Source organism: Melitaea cinxia, chromosome 19, assembly GCF_905220565.1.
Source record: "Melitaea cinxia chromosome 19, ilMelCinx1.1, whole genome shotgun sequence".
Lineage (NCBI taxonomy): Eukaryota > Metazoa > Arthropoda > Insecta > Lepidoptera > Nymphalidae > Melitaea > Melitaea cinxia.
In genome coordinates, this window is record NC_059412.1 from 15,177,772 (window position 1) to 15,198,694 (window position 20,923).

The window sequence follows — 20,923 nt, forward strand, 5'->3', positions numbered from 1 at the left end:
ATATTTTTTTTTATGTCACCAGGTCGGCAAACAAGCGTACGGCTCACCTGATGGTAAGCGATTACCGTAGCTTATCATGATGACTTGCAAGAAACACAGCGCCAATAAACCTACACATTATTATCATTTATATAATCTTAAATATCGGCATATGTATTTTTTTGTTTATTATATACAACTAGGTAGAAACAGGCGTACAGCTCACCTGATGGTCAGCGATTACCGTAGTTTATAGACGCCTGCAACACCAGAAGCATCGCAAGCGCGTTGCCGACCCAATCCCCAATCCCCCCAGGAGCTCTGGTCACCTTACTCACCAACAGGAACACAATACTGCTTGAGAACAGTATTATTTTGCTGTGATCTTCTGTAAGGTCGAGGTACTACCTCAGTCGGGCTGCTCCATATTTTGAGCAGGAAATTCCTGCTGTGCCCTGCCTCAGTTAATAGATATAATATATAATATAAAAATAAAAAGAATATCAACTTACCTTCCGCTCTCTTCCATCAGTGGCCACTCCACGACTGACACTGTATCGACACGAGATAACAGCGTCTTTGCGAACCCTTCAAAAATGTTAACATATCGTAAATGGCGATTATCTGAATCATTTTACAATTATGAGATTATTGCGGTATTGATACGTTGATAACAGTCAAACGAGCAAAAACCCAAAGATTATTCGTTAAGGAGAATTTGTTGTAATATTTTATAAGTTAGGATCGACTGGCGTGAACTCATGTGTAATAATAATAATAATAATATTCTTTATTGCACACCATTAAAAGATACAAACAAAAGTAGTATAATTAGAGGAAGATGTACAAAGGCGGTCTTATCGCTAAAAGAGCGATTTCTTCCAGACAACCTTTGGGTATAGGACAGCGCATAGAAAAGCGGTTAGGAAGTGTACAAATAATTGTTATAGAAATTATAATACATCACAATAGATTGTAAAATTATACATACATATATACATACATACATATACATACATACATATGCTTACACACTTACATACATTCACATATAGACATATACTCATATATAAATATAAACAATTCATACATATTTACATCATCACTTCAGCCTATCGCAGTCCACTGCTGGACATAGGCCTTCACAAGTTTGCGCCAAAAATGGCGTGAACTCCTGTCAGTTGCCCATAGTCACCACGCTGGGCAGGTGGGTTCGTGACTGCAAGGCTGGCTTTGTCGCACCGAAGACGCTGCTGCCCATCTTCGGACTGTGTACTTCAAAGCCAGCAGTTAGATGGCTATCCCGCCATCGGTCGGCTTTTTATGTTCCAAGGTGGTAATGGAACTGTTTTATCCCTTAGTCGCCTCTTACGACACCCACGGGAGATAGGGGGTGGCTATATTCTTTACTGCCGTAACCACACCGCATTATTACAAGTTAAATTATGTATACTTAGCTTTAAAGTATTTTTTGCTGTTTAATTTTACGTTCTTGTTAATTGTTATTCAGGACTGATATACTCATTTTACTATAAAAGGCTTCTTTCAGCCTTGATGAGTGATTTAGAAAAACCTTCTCAATATTATTTACTTAAAGTTATAAAATAAAACAATACTTTGTTTTAAAGTGATGTAATTTACAATGACATGTATTAAATAAATATTATTTATTTATTATTAAGTGCATTATTAAGATAAAAAACATGGTAAAAATTTTAGAAAATCTAAAACTTATTGTTGCAGCGTACCTAGCAGCGCCATCTTGTAGCTTTTATAGGAACTAAGTATTAATCATACAACAATAATTTAATCAATAATAAGTTTTGATTTGATTCTTCGGCAAGAATATTGAGCACTAACCTTTAATTTTATTTTGACATTTTATGAATATAGATACTTAATGAGAACTTTCACATTTAATTTATATTTACTTTTGTACTAAAAAAAAACAATTTTCTGTTTGCGACGCGACATCTGCACAGTGCGAAAACGATTCCCCACTGTCGCCGAGCGCTCAATATACCTGCCGATACGTCATCCAGGTTCAAGTCAATGTTCATTACCCGTATGTAATACATTTTTTTTATTACTCCTAACTTAAAAAGTAGCACGACTACGATACCTTAAACTTAAATATAGTTATTGTATATAAAAGTAAAAAAAGTAGTTTATAAAGTAAGTTGAAAATACTAGACTTTCTGGAATTTAAAAATTCTTAAGATTACTCTAGTACCTCAAACTAAAGTTTGTCGTGGAGATGATCTGAGTCTGATAACCCTATGATACAAACTTGTGCTAGAAGTATAGTGAGACAAATTCTTTGACAGCCATATTTAATTATTATTTTAGAGCATGGTTGTTCTTGTTTGTTTTTAGTAACATCAGGAATTATAATTTCTGGTGAATACTGAATACAACACATACTGAATACAACTCAGAAGTAGCCAAAATAAGAATAAAAATGGCATTTACTGTCGAAAAAACTAAAATTAATAAGCAATTATTTTTAAAAAATGTGTGCAAAACTATTTGTGAGTGTAGTTCGTTCCAGAACAATCTAGAATATCACAAGTACAGTACTTGTCAAGTACCTACAATATATCAGCTGTTATTATTCATTTATTTATTTTTATAGGCAATCCGACAGCGTTATGCTACAATAGTATGTTACAATATAATGTACAAATATGGCCAAAATAGTTATTATAAGTATTGACAATTTTTCAGAAATTCTATGAGATAAATGGGTTCAGCCCAACAGCCCACACGTTATTACGTTCATGCAGCTCTTCTTGGGAGCATCGCCATCCTTCGCAGCTACCACACGCTTTATCTTGTTACCGCTGGCGTCATATTTTTTCTCCTCCTGAAAGTTTATTATTTTTTTAATGGTTATGGAAATTTATATTTAATAATTTAAAAGTTATCGCTAAGATTGCATTAAAATAAAAGTGGGTTTAGAAGAAGTCTTTATGACTGACTGTTTTCCTGAGGGCCACGCCAGCCGTGGCTAAAGTTTATTCAACACATGAGCTACGAACAGATTTTAAAGGCAATAATGCAACTGCTTTTAGACACGTTTGCGAATAGAAGAATCTCATAAATAGAGTTAAATTCGGTGGTAAAATGAATAATTTATCAAAAACTTTTATCTGCTGAATAGCGTTATCCATCAAAAAGCGTTACCCACAACCGCGGAAACAGTTTAATCTTATTATTCCCATGTTTGGTGTTTCATTGTTATTTTAGCTTATTACTGATGGCAGTAATCATTTATTGGCATATCTCCCACCTGCTTTGCACTTATTTTAATAAAAATATGTCTCTTTTGACAATTCCGGAGAAACAAAATCAAATCAATACATAATCATCAATCAATCAATCAATCACATCAATCATTGCATTAGGCCGTTTACAGTACGAGTATAAGCTCTAATAATAAAATTTTATGCCGCATAGTAAAAGCACGTCGTATAAGCCGGGGTCAATAGGAGCAATTATGAAGTTACAGTAACTAGAGTAGCTTCACACGTGCGACGTAGTCTTTATTAAAAATATCCAGCTCAAAATATGAGGTGCCTGACTGGGAAAGTACCTCGACTTTACAGAAGATCATAGCTGAATAGCACTGCTTTCAAGCAGTGCTGTGTTCCTGTGGTGAGTTAGGTGACCAGAGCTCCTGGGGGGATTGAGGGTAAGGTCGGCAACGCACTTGCTATGTTTCTGGTGTTGCAGGCGTCTATAAGGTACGGTAATCGCTTACAATCAGATGAGACGTACGCTTGTTTGCCGACCTAATTGTATAAAAAAAGTAGGTTGTTAAAACTATTAAGTGTTAATAACTAAGCTCGCATGAATGAACAAATCATAAAAACAGAATTTGTCGTAACGTCTTTCTTAAGACCTTCTGAAATTTAGACCGATGAGATAGCGTAGTCTTTAGACATTCTTGACGGTCTGATTTTTATGGAATAGAAAACCGCTACCATTATTAGAGTGCGCATTGCCTCTTTACTCCTGTATCGGGAGTCTGGGAGCACACAAATGCATCACACAACGACCTAACCACAAAAACATCTGTGTGTCCCGTGTGCGGGGATCGAACCCGCTACCGTCAGCTCAACAACCATAAGCCAGCACCTACTGTGACTTGTGTGACCGCTAAAGCGTCGTCAACGTTTCAGTTAATGTGTGCCGTCTTAAACACAAATTGAACGTGTGCTTAGAATGACGTGCGTTGACGCTTTTCGTCTGAAAGGTCAGATATTACTAGCGCGCACTTAATACAATTGTACCAACTACATCATTACCAGCGACCGCTTTCCGTAACCAACAGGAAGTAAGTACTACTTTGACAGTTTTGATAGCGTTATTGGGTATTGACGAATTGCGGTGTTAACGATCTTAATGGTAATGGTTTAATGGAAAAATGGTATTAAAACTACGAAATAAACTTTTTGTAGTTTTCTACTGACATGCGCGAAACTAATCTTACGCCTATACGAGTAACAAAATTCTCTGACTTAAATTAAGCCGTAAACTCCACGGTCCTCATTAGAGTCAGGATATTGTTTCGGGGGTCCGGAAACACACAATATACAAACATAGACGCCCGGACACCGAGGAACAGCTGTATGACCTTGAAGAGAATAAGAGAGAGAATAGAGGATTAGAAAGAGAAAGACAGAGACTGAGAGAAATTTGTCAGGTGCGGGGTTAACCGTCCTTAATATTGCCTTCTATTAGTTAAAACTGTTTCACGGTTTGTTGTGCGGTTATTTAAATTTAAACCCCATGGAAAATTCTGAAAAGCCTTACCGATTCCATAGTCTGCATTTGTCCATGTTTTTATAGGGTTTATGTGATTTTTACTATAAGGGAGAACATGTAGTCAGTTAACGACCATTCTTACTATTAAGTGTTCGTTCCTTTATCAATCTATTTAACTATTCAATATTTTAAATCTTATTAAAATGAAAGTTACAAAAAATAAATTAAACAGATTCCCAATTAAGTAAGACTGCTCACAGTCAAACGGTGTTATTTTACTCACATCAACAATTTCGCCAATTTTGTATTTCTGCATGATGTTGAGTGCGTCGGACGAGTGGCCCATTTCGTGGAAGGCCTTCGTTAAGTCCTTGCCAGCCTCCTCTAGTATCGCGTCGCCGCCGGGATGCTGCAAGAATATTAAGTATAACGATCACGATTCAGCCTGTAACATCCCACTGCTGGGCATAGGCCTCTTTCTCCGAGTAGAATAAGGATTGGAGCTTAATCCACCACGCTGCTCCACTGCTGGTTGGTGGATATTTTCCTTACTATGAGTGACAATCACTATCAGGTAATTATGATTCATACATATATCAGGTAATGATTCATGAAAAGCGCGGAGCGTTGGAGCCATTTCCGAGATTCAGATTATATATTTATACAAGAATTGCTCGTTTAATAGTATAAGGTTTGTACATTGTATGTTTTTAACTGAGGTGGGGCACAGCTGGAAATATCCTGCTCAAAATCTGGAGCAGCCCGCTTGAGGAAGTACCTCGACCTTACAGAAGGTCACAGCTAAATAATACTGGTTTCAAGCAGTTTTGTATTCCTGTGGTGAGTATGGTGACCAGAGCTGGGGGGATTGGTGATAGAGTCGGCAACGCGCTTGCGATGGCACTTGAAACAAACAAACTTTTCAGCTTTATAATATTAGTATGGATTATATTTTGTATATTTCGCATACTGTATGAACAATCCTCGTGGTTTCACGCATGTTTCCTTCACTCATAAAATTATAAGATGCTTTAATGATAGTTCATTTTAAGGCGTTTTTACCCGACTGCAAAGGAATGGTTATGTTTTTCGGGGATATAAATTGAAGGAAAAGTCAAATCATTCTCTCTTTGTGCATATCTCCGACTGCATGCTGTGTACGATGTAGCATACAATTTCGAAGGACTACCATATTGATATTTTTAAGTGTACAGTACATAATGTTCGATAATGTTTCGATTTATTTCGCTGGCTTTATGTAACTATTGAATTTTTATCTTATTCCAGCATTTTAAGTTGATTTTCTATTTGTTGTTCTTGACGCAGGCGGGTTTTTTTTTTTTTTATTATTTTATCTCATCTGATGTGACGCCAATAAGTGACTTAATGCGATGTCACGGACGTAATATTATGATAATGATGTCAATTAACGCGAACGTGCGACAGGTTGAGATATAAATTATAATTTATAATCCTTAACATTTCAGAAGAAATAATTATAAGATATAAAATTTTGTGTTTGCGAAAAAGAAAAAACCGTAAATTACATCGATAAACTAAACAATGTAAGTAGACGAAAAAATAGTCAAGTAAAAACATGTTATCAAAGATTACTTAAAAAGTAATCTAACGTGTAAAACGTCTGTAACGTGTGTAAAAGTAACGTATGTGTGTGAGTGATCAGATCTACATTTAAATGGGAGTAGATGACAAGTATCAGCTTTTGATTAAATAAGAACCATTAAAATCGCTGTACCCAGTAAAAAGGTATGCGGTATAATATAACGTAGGTCGACGAAAAAACAGTCAAGTAAATATGCATTATTAGATATAACTCAAAAAGTGCTAGTTAGATATCAAATAAATTTAAATGAGACAACATGACACGCATCACCTTTCGATTAAAAAAAATATATCAAAATCGGTCGATCCATTCAAAAGTTCTGAGGTAACATACATTTAAAAAAAAAACAGTCGAATTGAGAACCTACTAATTTAGAAGCCGAACGCCTAGCCATAGAAGCGTCATACTGCCTCCACGGGCAGCGTCTGGTACAAGCGGCCCATGAAGTAAGCGCGATACAACAGTGGTATTACTAAGACCTATTGTATTACTTAAAATGTAAAATCAAAAATTAAATTAAAAGTATATTCAAAAGTAGGTTTCAACCGTCATCTTACAAAATTTAAATTATATGAAGAATCGATAAGAAACTCCGTAGTTACTCTATAAAAAATTCGAATATCCGTGAATGAATAAATGAATAATAATGAACGAATCAGTGAACTATTGAAATAATGAATGATCGCGTCGCCTGGTGTAACGTTTACAATCAAGCCGCTGAATGCTAACAGTAAGATATTTTTTTATCGAGTCGAATACCTCTCCTGTTTTACAATTGTAATATAAATATAAGGAGACAGACACGAGGGCTTCAGTTTGCGCAGCTCTCGAAGGGCCGTGTTCAATACATAAGAACTCCGATCTCTTTTAAAAGCAACTTGAACATCGACATTTTGAAATTGAGTTTCATGAAAAGTTTTCTCCGAATTTGTGTTTATCTATACAAATAAATAAAATTGGAGTTTCTTTTTGTAATATTAGAATAACCGCTTTTTACTTTATACACAGTACATATACCAAAATAACATTTTTTACAATATTTGTCTGTCTGTCTATGTCTGTCTGTTCCGACTAATCTCTGAAATGGCTGGACTATATGCACATAAAATTTCGTAAAAATCTGTCCACCCGTTTCAGAGGAGTGTTTTATGTAACATTGTGACACAAGAATTTGTATATAAATATTAACATTCTAAGTGTTGTTAATAACTAGTTATACTTGGATATTAATGAATGTAAGATAATAGTTTAAAAATATAATGACTGTAACGTTAAAACGACTATTATTTGCTGTTTCTGTCTGTTATCAACAATTTTCAGTTGTTGAATTTGTTATCTAGAGCGGTAAAAAGGCAAAGAATTTCTAAATAAATTAAGCGTTAATTTCGTCGATAATTGATAAGATTTCATAACGAAAAGTAATCGGTTATCGCTTGCCGGAATATGTATCATATCTGTATATCTAACGTTACATATTATGTATATAATGAATCATAAACTATATGACTTCCTTATGACTAAAGTCAGCGCTGCGCATTTGGCCTATTAGCACGTGTACGTAATCTTGCGAGTGAATTTCCAGTGCTTCTCAATATTTCTTGAAATTGGTCAAAATAATTATTATCAAAAATGAAGTGCAGCGTTTGTAGTTCTATTTACACTGATGGGGTGTACTGCAACGGTTGCCAACGTAATATGGACTTCTCCTGTGCATCGATTTCTGAAGCCGGTTACCGTAAACTCGGTCCCGATCATAGAGCGGGTTGGAGGTGTCCGCAATGCAAACTGGCGTCCGCAAGCCCTAAGCCAGCCAAAGGCTCCGAATGTGCTCCCCCCGGTGCCGTTAGTATTGAGATGGTTCTATCAGAGGTACAAGATCTAAAAGATCAGTTCAGTAAACTTTCAGAGATTCTCGAAGATGTAAAGTCAATCAAGAATGAAATACTGAATCTTAAGGAATCCTTCGAGTTTAACAGTGCCAAGCTTGAAAGCTTGGAATCTAGAGTATCAGATGTCGAAAATCAAGTTGCTAAAATACAACAATCCGAATTAAAACTCTCAGAGGATGTTGCTTACTTAAGGTCGGAGTTCACCGACTTTTAAAACGGCTGTTTATCAGTTAAACAACTCGTTATTAGTTGAATGTTTTCGGTAAGAGATAAACACGCAGTCAGTGTTCAATTTCAATGTATTAATTGATAACTATCAAGACTTTAGGCCTTCTTGAAAATCTAGAAAATATAGAGACCAAAACAAGGAGACCTAGAGTAACTGTTTCAAATGCGTCGTAATTATTACGAAGAATACAATGATTCCTCATTTAAAACTAGATTCCGTTTGACAAAATCATCGCTTGAAAAATCGTTTGTTCTCTTTTTTAAAGCTGCCATTTTTCAAGTAAACCGTAATTTAAAAATTAAACACTCACAACAGAACAAAATAATAATCAACACAGAGAATGTTAGCACGTGTAAAGAAATAATAAAAAAAAAAAATTGACAATGGCAGCGCCGTGACGTTATTACCCATCCAAATTGGACACTACATGCTAACGTAACAGTATCCAATGCGTTCTCGAACTTCTCAAGTTGAAAGCGTTTTATTTTATGCTACTAACTATAGATGGCACCAAAACTCGTGTCGACTAAATAAAACTATGTGACTTCCCTAATGAGTAGACTTATAGCATTCATTCATTAGTGGTTCATTTGCTGTGAGCGTATGGTGATTGCCTGATTTAGTAACCACGGTTAAAATATTCGTGATGAACAGTGAATACTTTACCGGGTGCATAACCGATGTTTAGGAATTCATCGGCTGATTACTCAAACATTGGTTAAACGATAGTCGGTGAACTCCGCCCTAAGAGGGATAATACTAACCGTGAGCAGTGGTCGCGTTTTAATAATTTAGAAATCAAGAGTGTACCGCTTAAGACAAACGAGAACCTGTTCAATATAATTGAGAACATTTCAAAAATAGTGGGATACGCATTTCCGAAGACTCAGATTAATTACGTCGCTCGTATTCCGACACATGGATCGAAAGACAAGTCGATTATAGTTAGTTTTATTAACCGATATATTAAAGAAGAATTTATCGCTGCATCGCGAGCTCATAAGCGCATAACAGCAAAAGAAATTGGGTTTGCAGAAGATCGTATTATATATATTAAAGACCATCTTGTCCCGGAATTGAAGAAATTATTGACTAAAACTAAAGAGCTCGCTAAGAATAAAGAATACCGTTATGTATGGGTTAAGTATGGTAAAATACATGTAAGAAAGAATACAGGTCTCCTGTTCAAATTATCTCAAAAGAATTAGATTTAAACAAACTTCTTTAATTTGTATTTTATTATATGTATTTAGTATTATTTTTCTTTTATTCATTGTTTACAAAATTGCCAGACATAGTTTGAGAATCTATGTTTAATTACCTGCTTGCCGGCCGGGCGTCTATTGTTTAACCCGTCCCTCAACGACGAATCTATTTAACATATATCTATCGTCTTCGCACTTATTACATTTTATTGTCAACACCTCTTTGCTTCTAACTTACTACCCGCACTATTTAATTTCAAAGTACCTCATAGTGTTTTTGTTTGGTGTGCTGCTATTTTGCACCGGACATAATCATATACTAAATATTCTACGGGTTATAGCTGTTATAAATTATACAATATTATGTTTAATCATTATAATTATTATGTGTCAATGCAACTACTGGTCACCTTTTAGTAGATTATGGTAAATACTTCATTAATTAATATTTATTATCAAAACGTTCGGGGATTGCGCACAAAAACTACGGTATTCTATCGTAATGTATGTTTATGTTCGTACGATATTATTATGTTAACTTGAGACTTGGCTTCTTGACAGTATTTTTAACACAGAAATTTTACGATGGACGTTATATGGTATTTCGTAGGGATCGGGATTACAGCTTAACGGGGCAGACTAGGGGAGGTGGTGTGTTAATCGCAGTCCGCCGCGACTTGCTAGTCACCCCCCGGCCTGAGCTCCACTCGAGTGCGGAGGATTTATGGATAACGGTAACATATAGGACTGGTACTTTTGAACGCAAGTTGCACGTCTGTATTCTTTACTTATGTAACCAAAATCAGGGCTTATCATTCTCACAACAATTGTGTAATTATTTCTCATGTGTTACTCGAATTCATATGGAATACCCAAATGATCAGTATTTGATTGTTGGGGACTTCAACCTCAGCGGAATTTTATGGATACCGTCTAACGATGACGACAGTAACTCGTTTAACCCCACCAACTACTATACCGAGGACGACACGTTCCTTATAGATGAAATAAACTCCTTAAATTTAAAACAATATAACGGTATCACGAACGACTATAAGAGAACGCTAGACCTCGTTTTATGTAATATTTCTGTCACTGTATGTGACGCCAGTGCTTGCGCGTTGGTACCTGTCGATCAGCACCACGGCGCATTAACCATCGAAATGAGCACCGTTTGTTGTCCCATTCTGAACCGTCCTCGGTATAAGAAGTATCTATACCATCGCGCTAATTATAACGAAATTAACTCAGAACTGTTAAACATAAACTGGGATTACATTGTTTCGGCTGAATCTATAAATGACTCTCTTGGGCACTTCTATAGTGTGCTGGACTCTATAAAAGATAAACATGTTCCCGTCAAATTATCTTCCAACGAAAGACATCCTAAGTGGTTCTCCCGAGTGTTAATCAAAGTCCTAAAAGAAAAATCCAAATACTATAAAAAGTTTAAGACGTATGGTAATAGGTCTGACGAAGAATCTTTTCGGATTCTACGTACTAGAGCCAAAATCTTGGAACAGGAATGTTACAGCCGATACATGCGGTCTATTGAAAGTTCAATTACAGAAAATCCGAAATACTTTTGGTCGTATTATAAATCAAGGTCGAAGTCTGCAGCCATGCCAAGTGTTTTGGAATACAATAACGATTTACTCAATACAGGTGAGGCTATTTGCAATGCCTTTTCCTCGTTTTTTCACTCAACGTTCCTCGCTTCTAGTACTTTCTCTCCTGACTTAAGTGAAGTCACGGCAGTAACCACTCCAAGTGTCTCAGATATTTCAAGCATAACGGTGTGCCCGAAGATAGTCGAAAAGATGCTGCTTAAACTAGATGTTTCTAAGTCGGCTGGACCTGATAAAATACCTGCTTGTTTTTTAAAAAAATGTGCAGTATCGCTTGCATTCCCTGTCTATCTACTATTTAAACGTTCCCTCAAAGAGTGTGTTGTGCCAAATATATGGAAGTCTGCCTATATATCACCTGTTCATAAAAAAAGCAGTAAACAAAAAATAATAAACTATAGGCCTATCTCAAAACTCTGTATTTTAGCAAAGTTATTTGAGAAAATTGTTTCTGATCAGATTTATGCAGCGCTCCAGGGGTCTTTTAGTCTCAATCAAGACGGCTTCTTGAAGGGTCGGTCAACTGTTTCAAACTTAATTCTTTTTAATGATTTTTTATTGGCTGCTATGGGGGATAGCGCTCAGGTAGATGTAATCTATATTGACTACAGTAAAGCATTCGACCGGATACACCACAAACTCCTCCTAAACAAGTTAGATCAGGCCGGTATTAGAGGTGACCTGCATAGACGGTTCTCTTCTTATATAGATCGCTCGAATCGCTCTCAGGCGGTCGTTGTCAACAATTATATATCTGGTTGGGTGACCATTCCGAGTGGAGTACCTCAGGGATCGTTGCTTGGTCCATTGTTGTTTGTAATTTTTGTTAATGATGTTAACTCCTGCCTCCATTCGTCTCAATTGCTCTGTTTCGCTGACGATATGAAGATATTTTCCAGAGTGAGGATGATGCCAATAATCTACAAGCTGATCTCCTGAGACTTGAAAATTATTGTCGCAACAATCTCTTGGACTTAAATGCCTCCAAATGTAGTGTTATAACGTACACCAGGAAGAGAAACACTTTAATCTGCGATTACACTTTGAATGGTCAAACACTTCAGAGAGTGAGTTCTATTAAGGACCTTGGAGTAATGCTAGATTCTAAGCTTCTGTATGATACTCACATCAACAGTATCATAACCAAAGCATCTAAGGCTTTAGGATTCGTGATGCGAACTTCTGTGGATTTCAATGAAATCAAAACTATAAAAATATGATACTGCTCACTAGTCCGGAGTCATTTGGAGTATGCCTCTGAGGTCTGGAACCACAAGTACGGTACATACATCGCGCGTCTTGAGAACATACAAAGAAAATTTATTAAATTCATATGTTTCAAATCCAATCAACCATATAACTCGAAGAACTATCTGCAACTTTGCAGAAAATTTCATATTCTCCCACTTGAACTAAGACGTGAACTTAGTGACTTAATCTATCTTTTCAAAATTACAAGTAACTTAATTGATTGCCCTGATCTTTTAGCCAAAGTCTCTTTAGGAGTTCCTACTAAACTTTTTCGTAATAATCCGTTAGTGCACACACCACTAGTTTCCACAAACTATATGCAAAATTCATTTGTCTGGTGGGTGGGTAGTAAGTTTAATGCATATTCTAAAAAATTTGACTTAGACTTATTTAACACTAGCTGTGCGGCTGCAAGGAACCTAATTAGTAATTCTTTCTTTAATAAGTAACTGTGTAGTTTTAGAATTTTTCATATGCATAGTTTTAATGTGATTGTTTCTACTAGTTTGACTGCACCTAACTCTGTTTACTTACATCATTTTACTAACCACATTTTGTAATCTATACGTGTTATTGTTACTACGGCTTATATGTAGCGTAAGTTTTCTATTTAATATTCTGTGACTACCAGTGGGGAACTATTGGTAGCTCTTTATTTCTATAATTTTGTACATTGTATTTCTCAGCTGTTGTTCCTCCCAAAAAATAAATAAGTAAATAAATAAATAAATAAAAGTTTTATCAAGGAATACGTGCATATATCCGTAAATACTAAGATATACATATCATATCGATAAATATATATAGATAAATTCGATTGAGATAGTCTATAAGCTACGGTAATCGCTTACCATCAGGTGAGCCGTACGCTTGTTTACCGACCTAGTTATATAATAAAAATAATCTGTATTTTAATAAACTCCCAGAAAAGTTGAAGTCCTTATAATCCAATGTAATGATTACTAAATAGTTACTATGGTGAGGCTGTATGAATAACAACATAGGGAGTGAGGGGGGTTAACATAGAGGGTGACGTCGTGTGGAAAAGATGGATTAACGAAAAACTGACGCATTGTTAAAGCGTCAGCTGAAGCGCTGTTGCCAGCATTTACTGTACGATACGCCTAGCAAGCCTCAATTTATCTTCTGATTGTAAAACTTTATTGTTTTGATAAATTATAATTTTATTCACTTAATAAAACAATTTAATTCATCATCATCATCATCATCAGTTCAACCTATCGCAGTCCACTGCTGGACATAGACCTCCACAAGTTGGTGCCAAAAATGGCGTGAACTTATGTGTTGTACCCATAGTCACCACGCTGGGCAGGCATCACTCACTTCAGCCTATCGCAGTCCACTGCTGGACATAGGCCTCCCCAAGTTCGCGCCACACATCCCGGTCTTCCGCAATCCTCATCCAGCCTACACCGGCAATCTTACGTAGATCGTCGGTCCAACGGGCCGGAGGACGTCCCACACTGCGTTTGCCAAGACGCGGTCTCCACTCTAGGACCCGTCTACTCCAACGGCCATCGGTCCTGCGACACAGATGGCCAGCCCACTGCCACTTCAACTTGCTAATTCTGTGGGCTATGTCGGTTACTTTCGTTCTCTCGCGGATAGTCTCATTTCTAATCCTGTCTTTGAGAGAGACCCCAAGCATAGCCCGTTCCATTGCACGTTGAGCGACTTTAAACTTGTGGACCAGTCCCTTGGTCAGTGTCCACGTCTCGGCTCCGTATGTTAACACAGGCAGGACGCATTGCTCGAAAACTTTTGTCTTCAAGCATTGCGGAATCTTCGAAGTGAAGACTCAACGGAGTCTGCCAAGGGCAGGCATATAACAATTTAATTATTAAATATTATTTTTATCGTTCATAAGGAGTTAACTGGGTGACACACTTTTTTAAAGTTTCTTTTATACATAGCTTGTCTTGACAATGACGATGTCAAAAAATAGTTTTGAAGTTTTACGAAGGTTCAGAAGGTATATTGGACAAATACATACATTTCAGTGGTCAACTTTTGTTTATACAGAAAAAAAGATCAACGAAATGATTAGAAAATGTCACAATTGGGCAAAGCATATTCTCTGATAAAGAATGACATAACCTTATCTTTATAGATATTATGGTAATAAAGCTTAAATAGCTGGAACAAGATAAAAATTCAATATGCACACAAAGTCAGCGAAACAAATAGAAACAATATCAAACATTTTGTGCTGTACATTTAAAATATATTAATACGGTAGTCCTTCGAAACTTTATGCAACGTCGTACATAACATGCAGTCGGAGACATGCACAAAGAGAGAATGATTTGACTTATCCTTCAATTTCATGCCTCCGACTGCATATTATCTTCGAAAGCGATAAGACCGCCTTTGTACATCTTCCTCTAATTACACTACTTTTGTTTGTATCTTTTAATGGTGTGCAATAGAGAATATTATTATTATTATTATTATTATTATTATTATTATTTCTTTTATTCAATATATTTTCTTATGATTACATTTTTAAATATATTTATAAAAAAGACAAATAAAAATATTTAAAAATATAAAAATAGTAGTCCTCCGATGGCAGGTTGAGGCCCAGGCCACCGGTAGTTAAGGTTCCAGGCTGAGGAACCTCCTCACAATGCGGGCCGTTTCAAGCAACACTGCCTTTTGAATCCGACCCTTGATCCAACAGTCAAGTGAGAGTTTCTTAAGGTGTTGGTCGAAACTCTTCGCTAATAGACCATTAACCGATACAACAATAGGAACAATTATTGTTGAGTCTACATTCCACATGTCGGTAATCTCGTGGGCAAGGTCTAAATATTTACTTAATTTTTCTTTTTCGGCCTTTACGAGATTATCGTCATGTGGAACTGTAATGTCAACAATAATTGCTCGGCGCGCTGATCGGTCTACTAGCACTATATCAGGTTTATTGGCTGCAATAAACCTGTCAGTGACAATAGATCGATCCCAGTAGAGCAATGCACGACCATTCTCAAGAAATGGCATTGGGCTATACCTATAATAAGGCAACTCATTTTCAACGAGGCCGTAACGAATAGCAAGTTGTTGGTGTATAATCCTGGCTACTTGGTTATGTCTGTGCAAGTACTCACCGTTAGCAAGATGACTACAACCGGAAACAACATGTCTAATGGATTCTCCAGGCTTATGGCAAGCTCGGCATATGTCTGGAGTTCCGTCTTTCATGATATGTTTCCGGTAGTTATTCGTCTTAATAACTTCGTCCATAATTGCACAGACAAAACCTTCGGTTTCTCCGAAGAGGTTCCCGTGTTGTAACCAGGATATAGAGCTGGGCTGGTCTACATCTGGGTCGGTCAGAACTTTGTAGAACCGGCCATGTAATTCCTTGCTCTTCCATACGGCCACGCGGTCAACGGTACGCATTACTATAGGCTTACGCCATTTCTCTTTGCCTAAGGACAGCAGAGTAAAGCCCCTATCAACTGCAACAACGTCCATGTGCATATCGCTCTTCATATTTAAAAAGTACTCTCTGAGATTATACACCTCACGATTGTGGAGATTTTTAGCGTTTAAAAAGCCACGACCCCCACATTTTCGTGGGATGTATAATCTCATCACAGACGATCGAGGATGGTGTATTCGGTACGTTGTTAACAGTTTACGGACTTGGCGATCAAGGGTATCTAATTCCGTTTGAGTCCATCTCAAAATGCCAAAGGTATAGACGATTAAGGGCATAACCCAACTGTTAAAGGCACGTACCTTGTTACCGCCCGAAAGAAAGCTATTGAGAACTTTCTTCAGCCGGCCAAAGAATCGTTCCTTTATCAGTTGTTTCATGGCTCCGTCATCAATGCCCAATGCCTCTGACATTCCGAGATATTTATAGGTTTCACCTTCGTTGAGAGATCTATCGTTGTTATTATTATTATTATTATTATTATTTTTCTTTTTCTTTTTCTCTTCTCTTGTTAAGAGAAGGTAATAATCTGCCATACGGGCCTTAACCAAGTATGGCGGATGGTTCTGCGTTGGAGGTGATTGTCGAGGTGGTCAGAAATTTTCGAGTGATACGGCAAGTGTTGAGAACTGTTGCTTTTTGTAAGGTGTATGTAAGATTGGTAGACATGTTAAGAATTTTTAAGCTGTTAGTAAGAGTTTTAGGTATGATTCCAGTTGCGGAGAGTACAATGGGAACAATATGAACAGTGTCTGCATTCCACTGTGTTTTAATTTCTATTGCGAGGTCCTGGTACTTTGTTAGTTTGTCCGATATGGTTGTTTGAATATTGTGGGTATTAGGAATAGCAATGTCTATTAGATAGACTGTTTTGTTTCGTTTGTCGTGAAGAGTAATATCTGGTCTGTTGTAATGCACTGTTCTGTCCGTTAATATAGTCCTGTCCCAGTAAATTTTGTAGTTTCTGTCTTCTAAAATTACATCCGGTTTGTATTTGTAGTATGGTTGTTTTTTGGCTATGAATTTGTATTTATGTGCGAGTTCTTGGTGAATGATGGATGCTACTTGGTCATGTCTGTGTTTGTAGTTAGTCTGTACTATGCTTCTGCAGGAACTAGTTATATGTTGTATAGTTTCAGGGGCACTATTGCAATGTCTACATGAGTCATTAGTCTGATTGGGGTCTTTTAAAATATGTTTCCTGTAATTACGTGTAGCTATTACTTCGTCTTGTATCGCTAACATGAAGCCTTCGGTCTCAGGGAACAGTTCACCCTTCCTTAGCCATTCGTTCGACTTATCTTTATCGACGTGTGTTTGGCATAGGTGGGATCGGTGTCTCCCGTGGAGGGGCTTTCCAGCCCAGGTAGCGATTTTTTGTTTTGGGTCCGTTAGTTTTTCGTTAGTCTGTGGTTGCCTGTCATGTAAGTTTAGCGGTGTAAGTTTAGTATCCTTTTCGCTTGCATGCCTGTGTAGTGCTGAGTGTTCTGATTTAGTGTGAAAGTATTGCCGGAGTGTAGTTATTTGTTTGTTGTGTAGGTTATGAATGTCTATCAATCCCCTTCCTCCTTCTTGGCGTGGTAGTGTGAGTCGTTGAATACAAGATTTTGGGTGGTGTTTCCTAAATTTTGTGAGCTTAGTATGTATGGTGCGTTGTAACTTTTGTAAATCTGTTTGTGACCAGTTAATTATTCCAAAGGAATACGTCAGTACAGGGATCGCGAAGGTGTTTATGGCTTTTACGGTGTTCCTAGAGTTTAGTTCAGATTTCAAGATGAGGTTGAGACGGTGTTTGAATTTTGTGGTGAGATCAATTTTCGTCTGTTTCTGTTGAATCTGTCTAGATTGATTGAAGCCTAAATATTTGTATGTACTAACTTCGTTCATCGGTTCAATAGTTTCGCCAGTATTAAGTGCATATGAGTTGTGTACAAGTTTTCCTTTTTTTACAGAGAGAATTTTACATTTATCAACACCGAATGGCATGTTAATGTCTGTGGAAAATTGTTGTGTGATGTCAGCTAGTTTAAAAAGATCACTTGCATTACTTGCGAATAATTTGATATCGTCCATGTACATGAGGTGCGATATTGTGCTATTTTGTTCATTATTCAGCTTGAACCCAAGTTTGCTGTAGTTTATAAGGTCTGACAATGGGTTCAGAGCCAGGCAAAACCATAAAGGACTAAGGGCATCACCTTGGAATATTCCACGCTTTATATGAATCGGTTCAGTAGTTAAAGATTGATTTATTTTAAGTTTAGTTTGCCAATTTTGCATGGCGACTTGGAGAAATGATATTATAATAGGGTTTATTTTATATATTTGTAAAACTTTAAGTAGCCAGGTGTGGGGTACGGAATCGAAAGCTTTGCGGTAGTCAATAAACATAGAATGTACATCTTTCTTTTTCTTATACGCGTGATTTAAGGCAATTGCGTCCAGGGTTAGCTGCTCCTTGCATCCCTGACTGAATTTTCTGCAGCCTTTTTGCTGTTCTGAAAAAATGTTATGCTCAGCAACGTGTTGATATATGAGCTCGCTTATGCAGCCGGTTAATATTTTGTAAAATATCTGAAGACAGGTAATGGGTCTGTACTTGGCTGGGTTTTGTGTGTCGCGGTTGTCTTTTGGTAACATGTATGTTATTCCCTGAGTTATGAATGTAGGCATTGTGTCTGTTGATTGGATGAAAGTGTTTAAATGGCTATGAATGTGTGAGTGCGTTCGTGTGAGTTTTTTATACCAGTAGGCGTGTAAATTATCTGACCCAGGTGCTTTCCAATTGTGCATGCGTTTTAAGATATTTTTGAATGTGTCTACCGGAATATGTTCAAACCTCATTTCAGGTGTATTTTCAACTGTTCAACTGACTTCGTCTATCCATTCAGCATTTTCGTTATGTTCGACCGGTTGTTCCCAAATCTGACTCCAAAATTCTTTTAGTGTTTCAGGTGTTGGTGTTTCGACTCGTGTACTGTGGCGTTCCTGTGGTGGAGTGGAGATGTTCCTGTAGAATGCTTTTTCATTGTTTATGAATTTACGGTTTTGTGATTTGCGGGCTGTACAGGCTAAATACCTTTTAAGTCGGTTGGAAACTATGTTTAACTTTTGTTTTAAGGTGTCTAAAAAGTGGCTTAATTCGGTGTTTGGATTTTCGTATTGGGCGTGGGTTTGATATTTGCTTTTTATTTGTTCTATTGAATCAACTACTTTGTAACTTCTGTTTCCGTTAATATATTGAGTTAAGTGGGCTATCTCAGATCTCAGTGTTTGAATTTTATCTTCTAACCTTTTTTGCCACGATGGTTTCGTTTTATTATTATTATTATTATTATTATTATTACGATGTAATCAATCAACGTTATCAGTGATAGTAACTCGTCATGCTTTAATAAAGTTTCGTTAATGTATTATAAGTATGTATTTTATTGTATACATTCCAAGACAGGTGTAATCCGACTCAAGTTTTATTTGCTCAAGGTATACAATAAGTTATCACGATACTTTTAAAACGGAAAAAAATATCTGCATTGAAATTATCTGCTGTGTGGTTACGCTAGTTAGAATATAGCCACCCGCTTTCTTCCCGTTTCTATCGTGAGAGGCGACTAAGGGACAACACAGTTCCACTACCACCTCGGAACTTAAAAAGCCGACCGATGGCGGGATAATCTAAATGCTGGCTTTGATATATACAGGCCGAAGACGGGCAGCAGCGTCTTCGGTGCGACAAAGCCAGCCCTGCGGTCAACAACTCGCCTGCCCAGCGTGGTGACTATGGGCAAAACACATGAGTTCACGCCATTTTTGGGGCTAACTTGTGGAGCAAATAATTGATAATTTCAGTCATGAACATCATCATCACCTCAGCCTCATATAGTCCACTGCTGGAGATAGGCCTCCACAATCCAATTTTGGAAAAGTTACAGGCTTGCAGGTGCCATGGTCACAAGCGGCTCTCACCCTCGAAGTATCGAGTGTATTAAAATATCAATTGCGAAAAGTCCCAAATGAATAAAAGTGTTAAAAGTTACAGTGAAATTTATGAAAGTTATTTGAATGTAGAGCACTAAATAATGTCCGTAACAAGGATTTTCCTTCAGTTCGAATAGCATTGGATCAATCTTCAAAAAGGCTTAATATAAGTTGTGTGGAGAGTTTTGTTTTCTATTAAGACTGCTTACCTGAGGGATATATGAAGTGACATCGTACACGCCGTCTTTGTATATCACCCACACGGGAGTTCCACCTTTACCATTTCGACTGGCCACATCAGCAATTGTGTATTTCTGAACTTCTGCCATCTAGAACAGTGTTAAATAAGATAAAGTGAAAACACTTCAATACAAAATATACTCTTCATAGGCTTTTGACGAACTTCAGAATCCTAAACATGTTTTTTTTCGGTCGATTTTTGATATGATATTAAAAAAATGTTTGGAATTTCCTAATGTGTGGGTAACACAAATTTCAGAATTTGAAAAGTATTTAGTTGTCTAATTGAATTGCTGCTACCACACTATTTGTTTTTTTTTTTTTTGAAGTATTTGATTATTATTAGATCTGAAAGATTTTTGAAAATTTGAAATATCATACTCGTATTATACATAAGAGTTAAGGAATTCGATTCTCTCTTCTCAAGAATTACGTCACTATAAAGTTAGACGAAGAAATCTTGTGGAAGGTAATCTAAGACCAATTAACTTATTTGTATTTATATGACGATAGTTGTGGTATGTTGTTAAAATATATTTGCACACAGACACCATTTGCCAATAATTTATTAATCTAATCGACACTAACAATTTGATTTATTTTTAACCGACTTCCAAAAAAGGAGGAGGTTCTCAATTCGACTGTATTTTTTTTTTATGTATGA

The 20,923-nt window shown here is 36.8% G+C and overlaps 1 protein-coding gene across 1 annotated transcript; it reads right to left on the minus strand.

Moving 5' to 3' along the window:
• Window positions 1-2,728: 2,728 nt before the first annotated feature.
• LOC123662834 (cytochrome b5-like) lies at window positions 2,729-20,348 on the minus strand. The gene is made up of 3 exons (XM_045597627.1): window positions 20,229-20,348; window positions 5,033-5,158; window positions 2,729-2,845 (listed from the first exon to the last, which is right to left on the minus strand). Exons 1-3 carry the CDS (start codon window positions 20,346-20,348, stop codon window positions 2,729-2,731), a joined length of 363 nt encoding a protein of 120 aa, XP_045453583.1.
• Window positions 20,349-20,923: the final 575 nt, after the last annotated feature.

Bases quoted from the DNA above. Each gene is read 5' to 3' on its own strand.
- LOC123662834 (XM_045597627.1), bottom strand. From the start codon at position 20,348: ATGGCAGAAGTTCAGAAATACACAATTGCTGATGTGGCCAGTCGAAAT. The intron at 5,159-20,228 runs GTAAGCAGTCTT...ATATTCTTGCAG, and splicing joins TCACTTCATATATCCCTCAG to CATCCCGGCGGCGACGCGAT. The intron at 2,846-5,032 runs GTGAGTAAAATA...ATAAACTTTCAG, and splicing joins AAATTGGCGAAATTGTTGAT to GAGGAGAAAAAATATGACGC.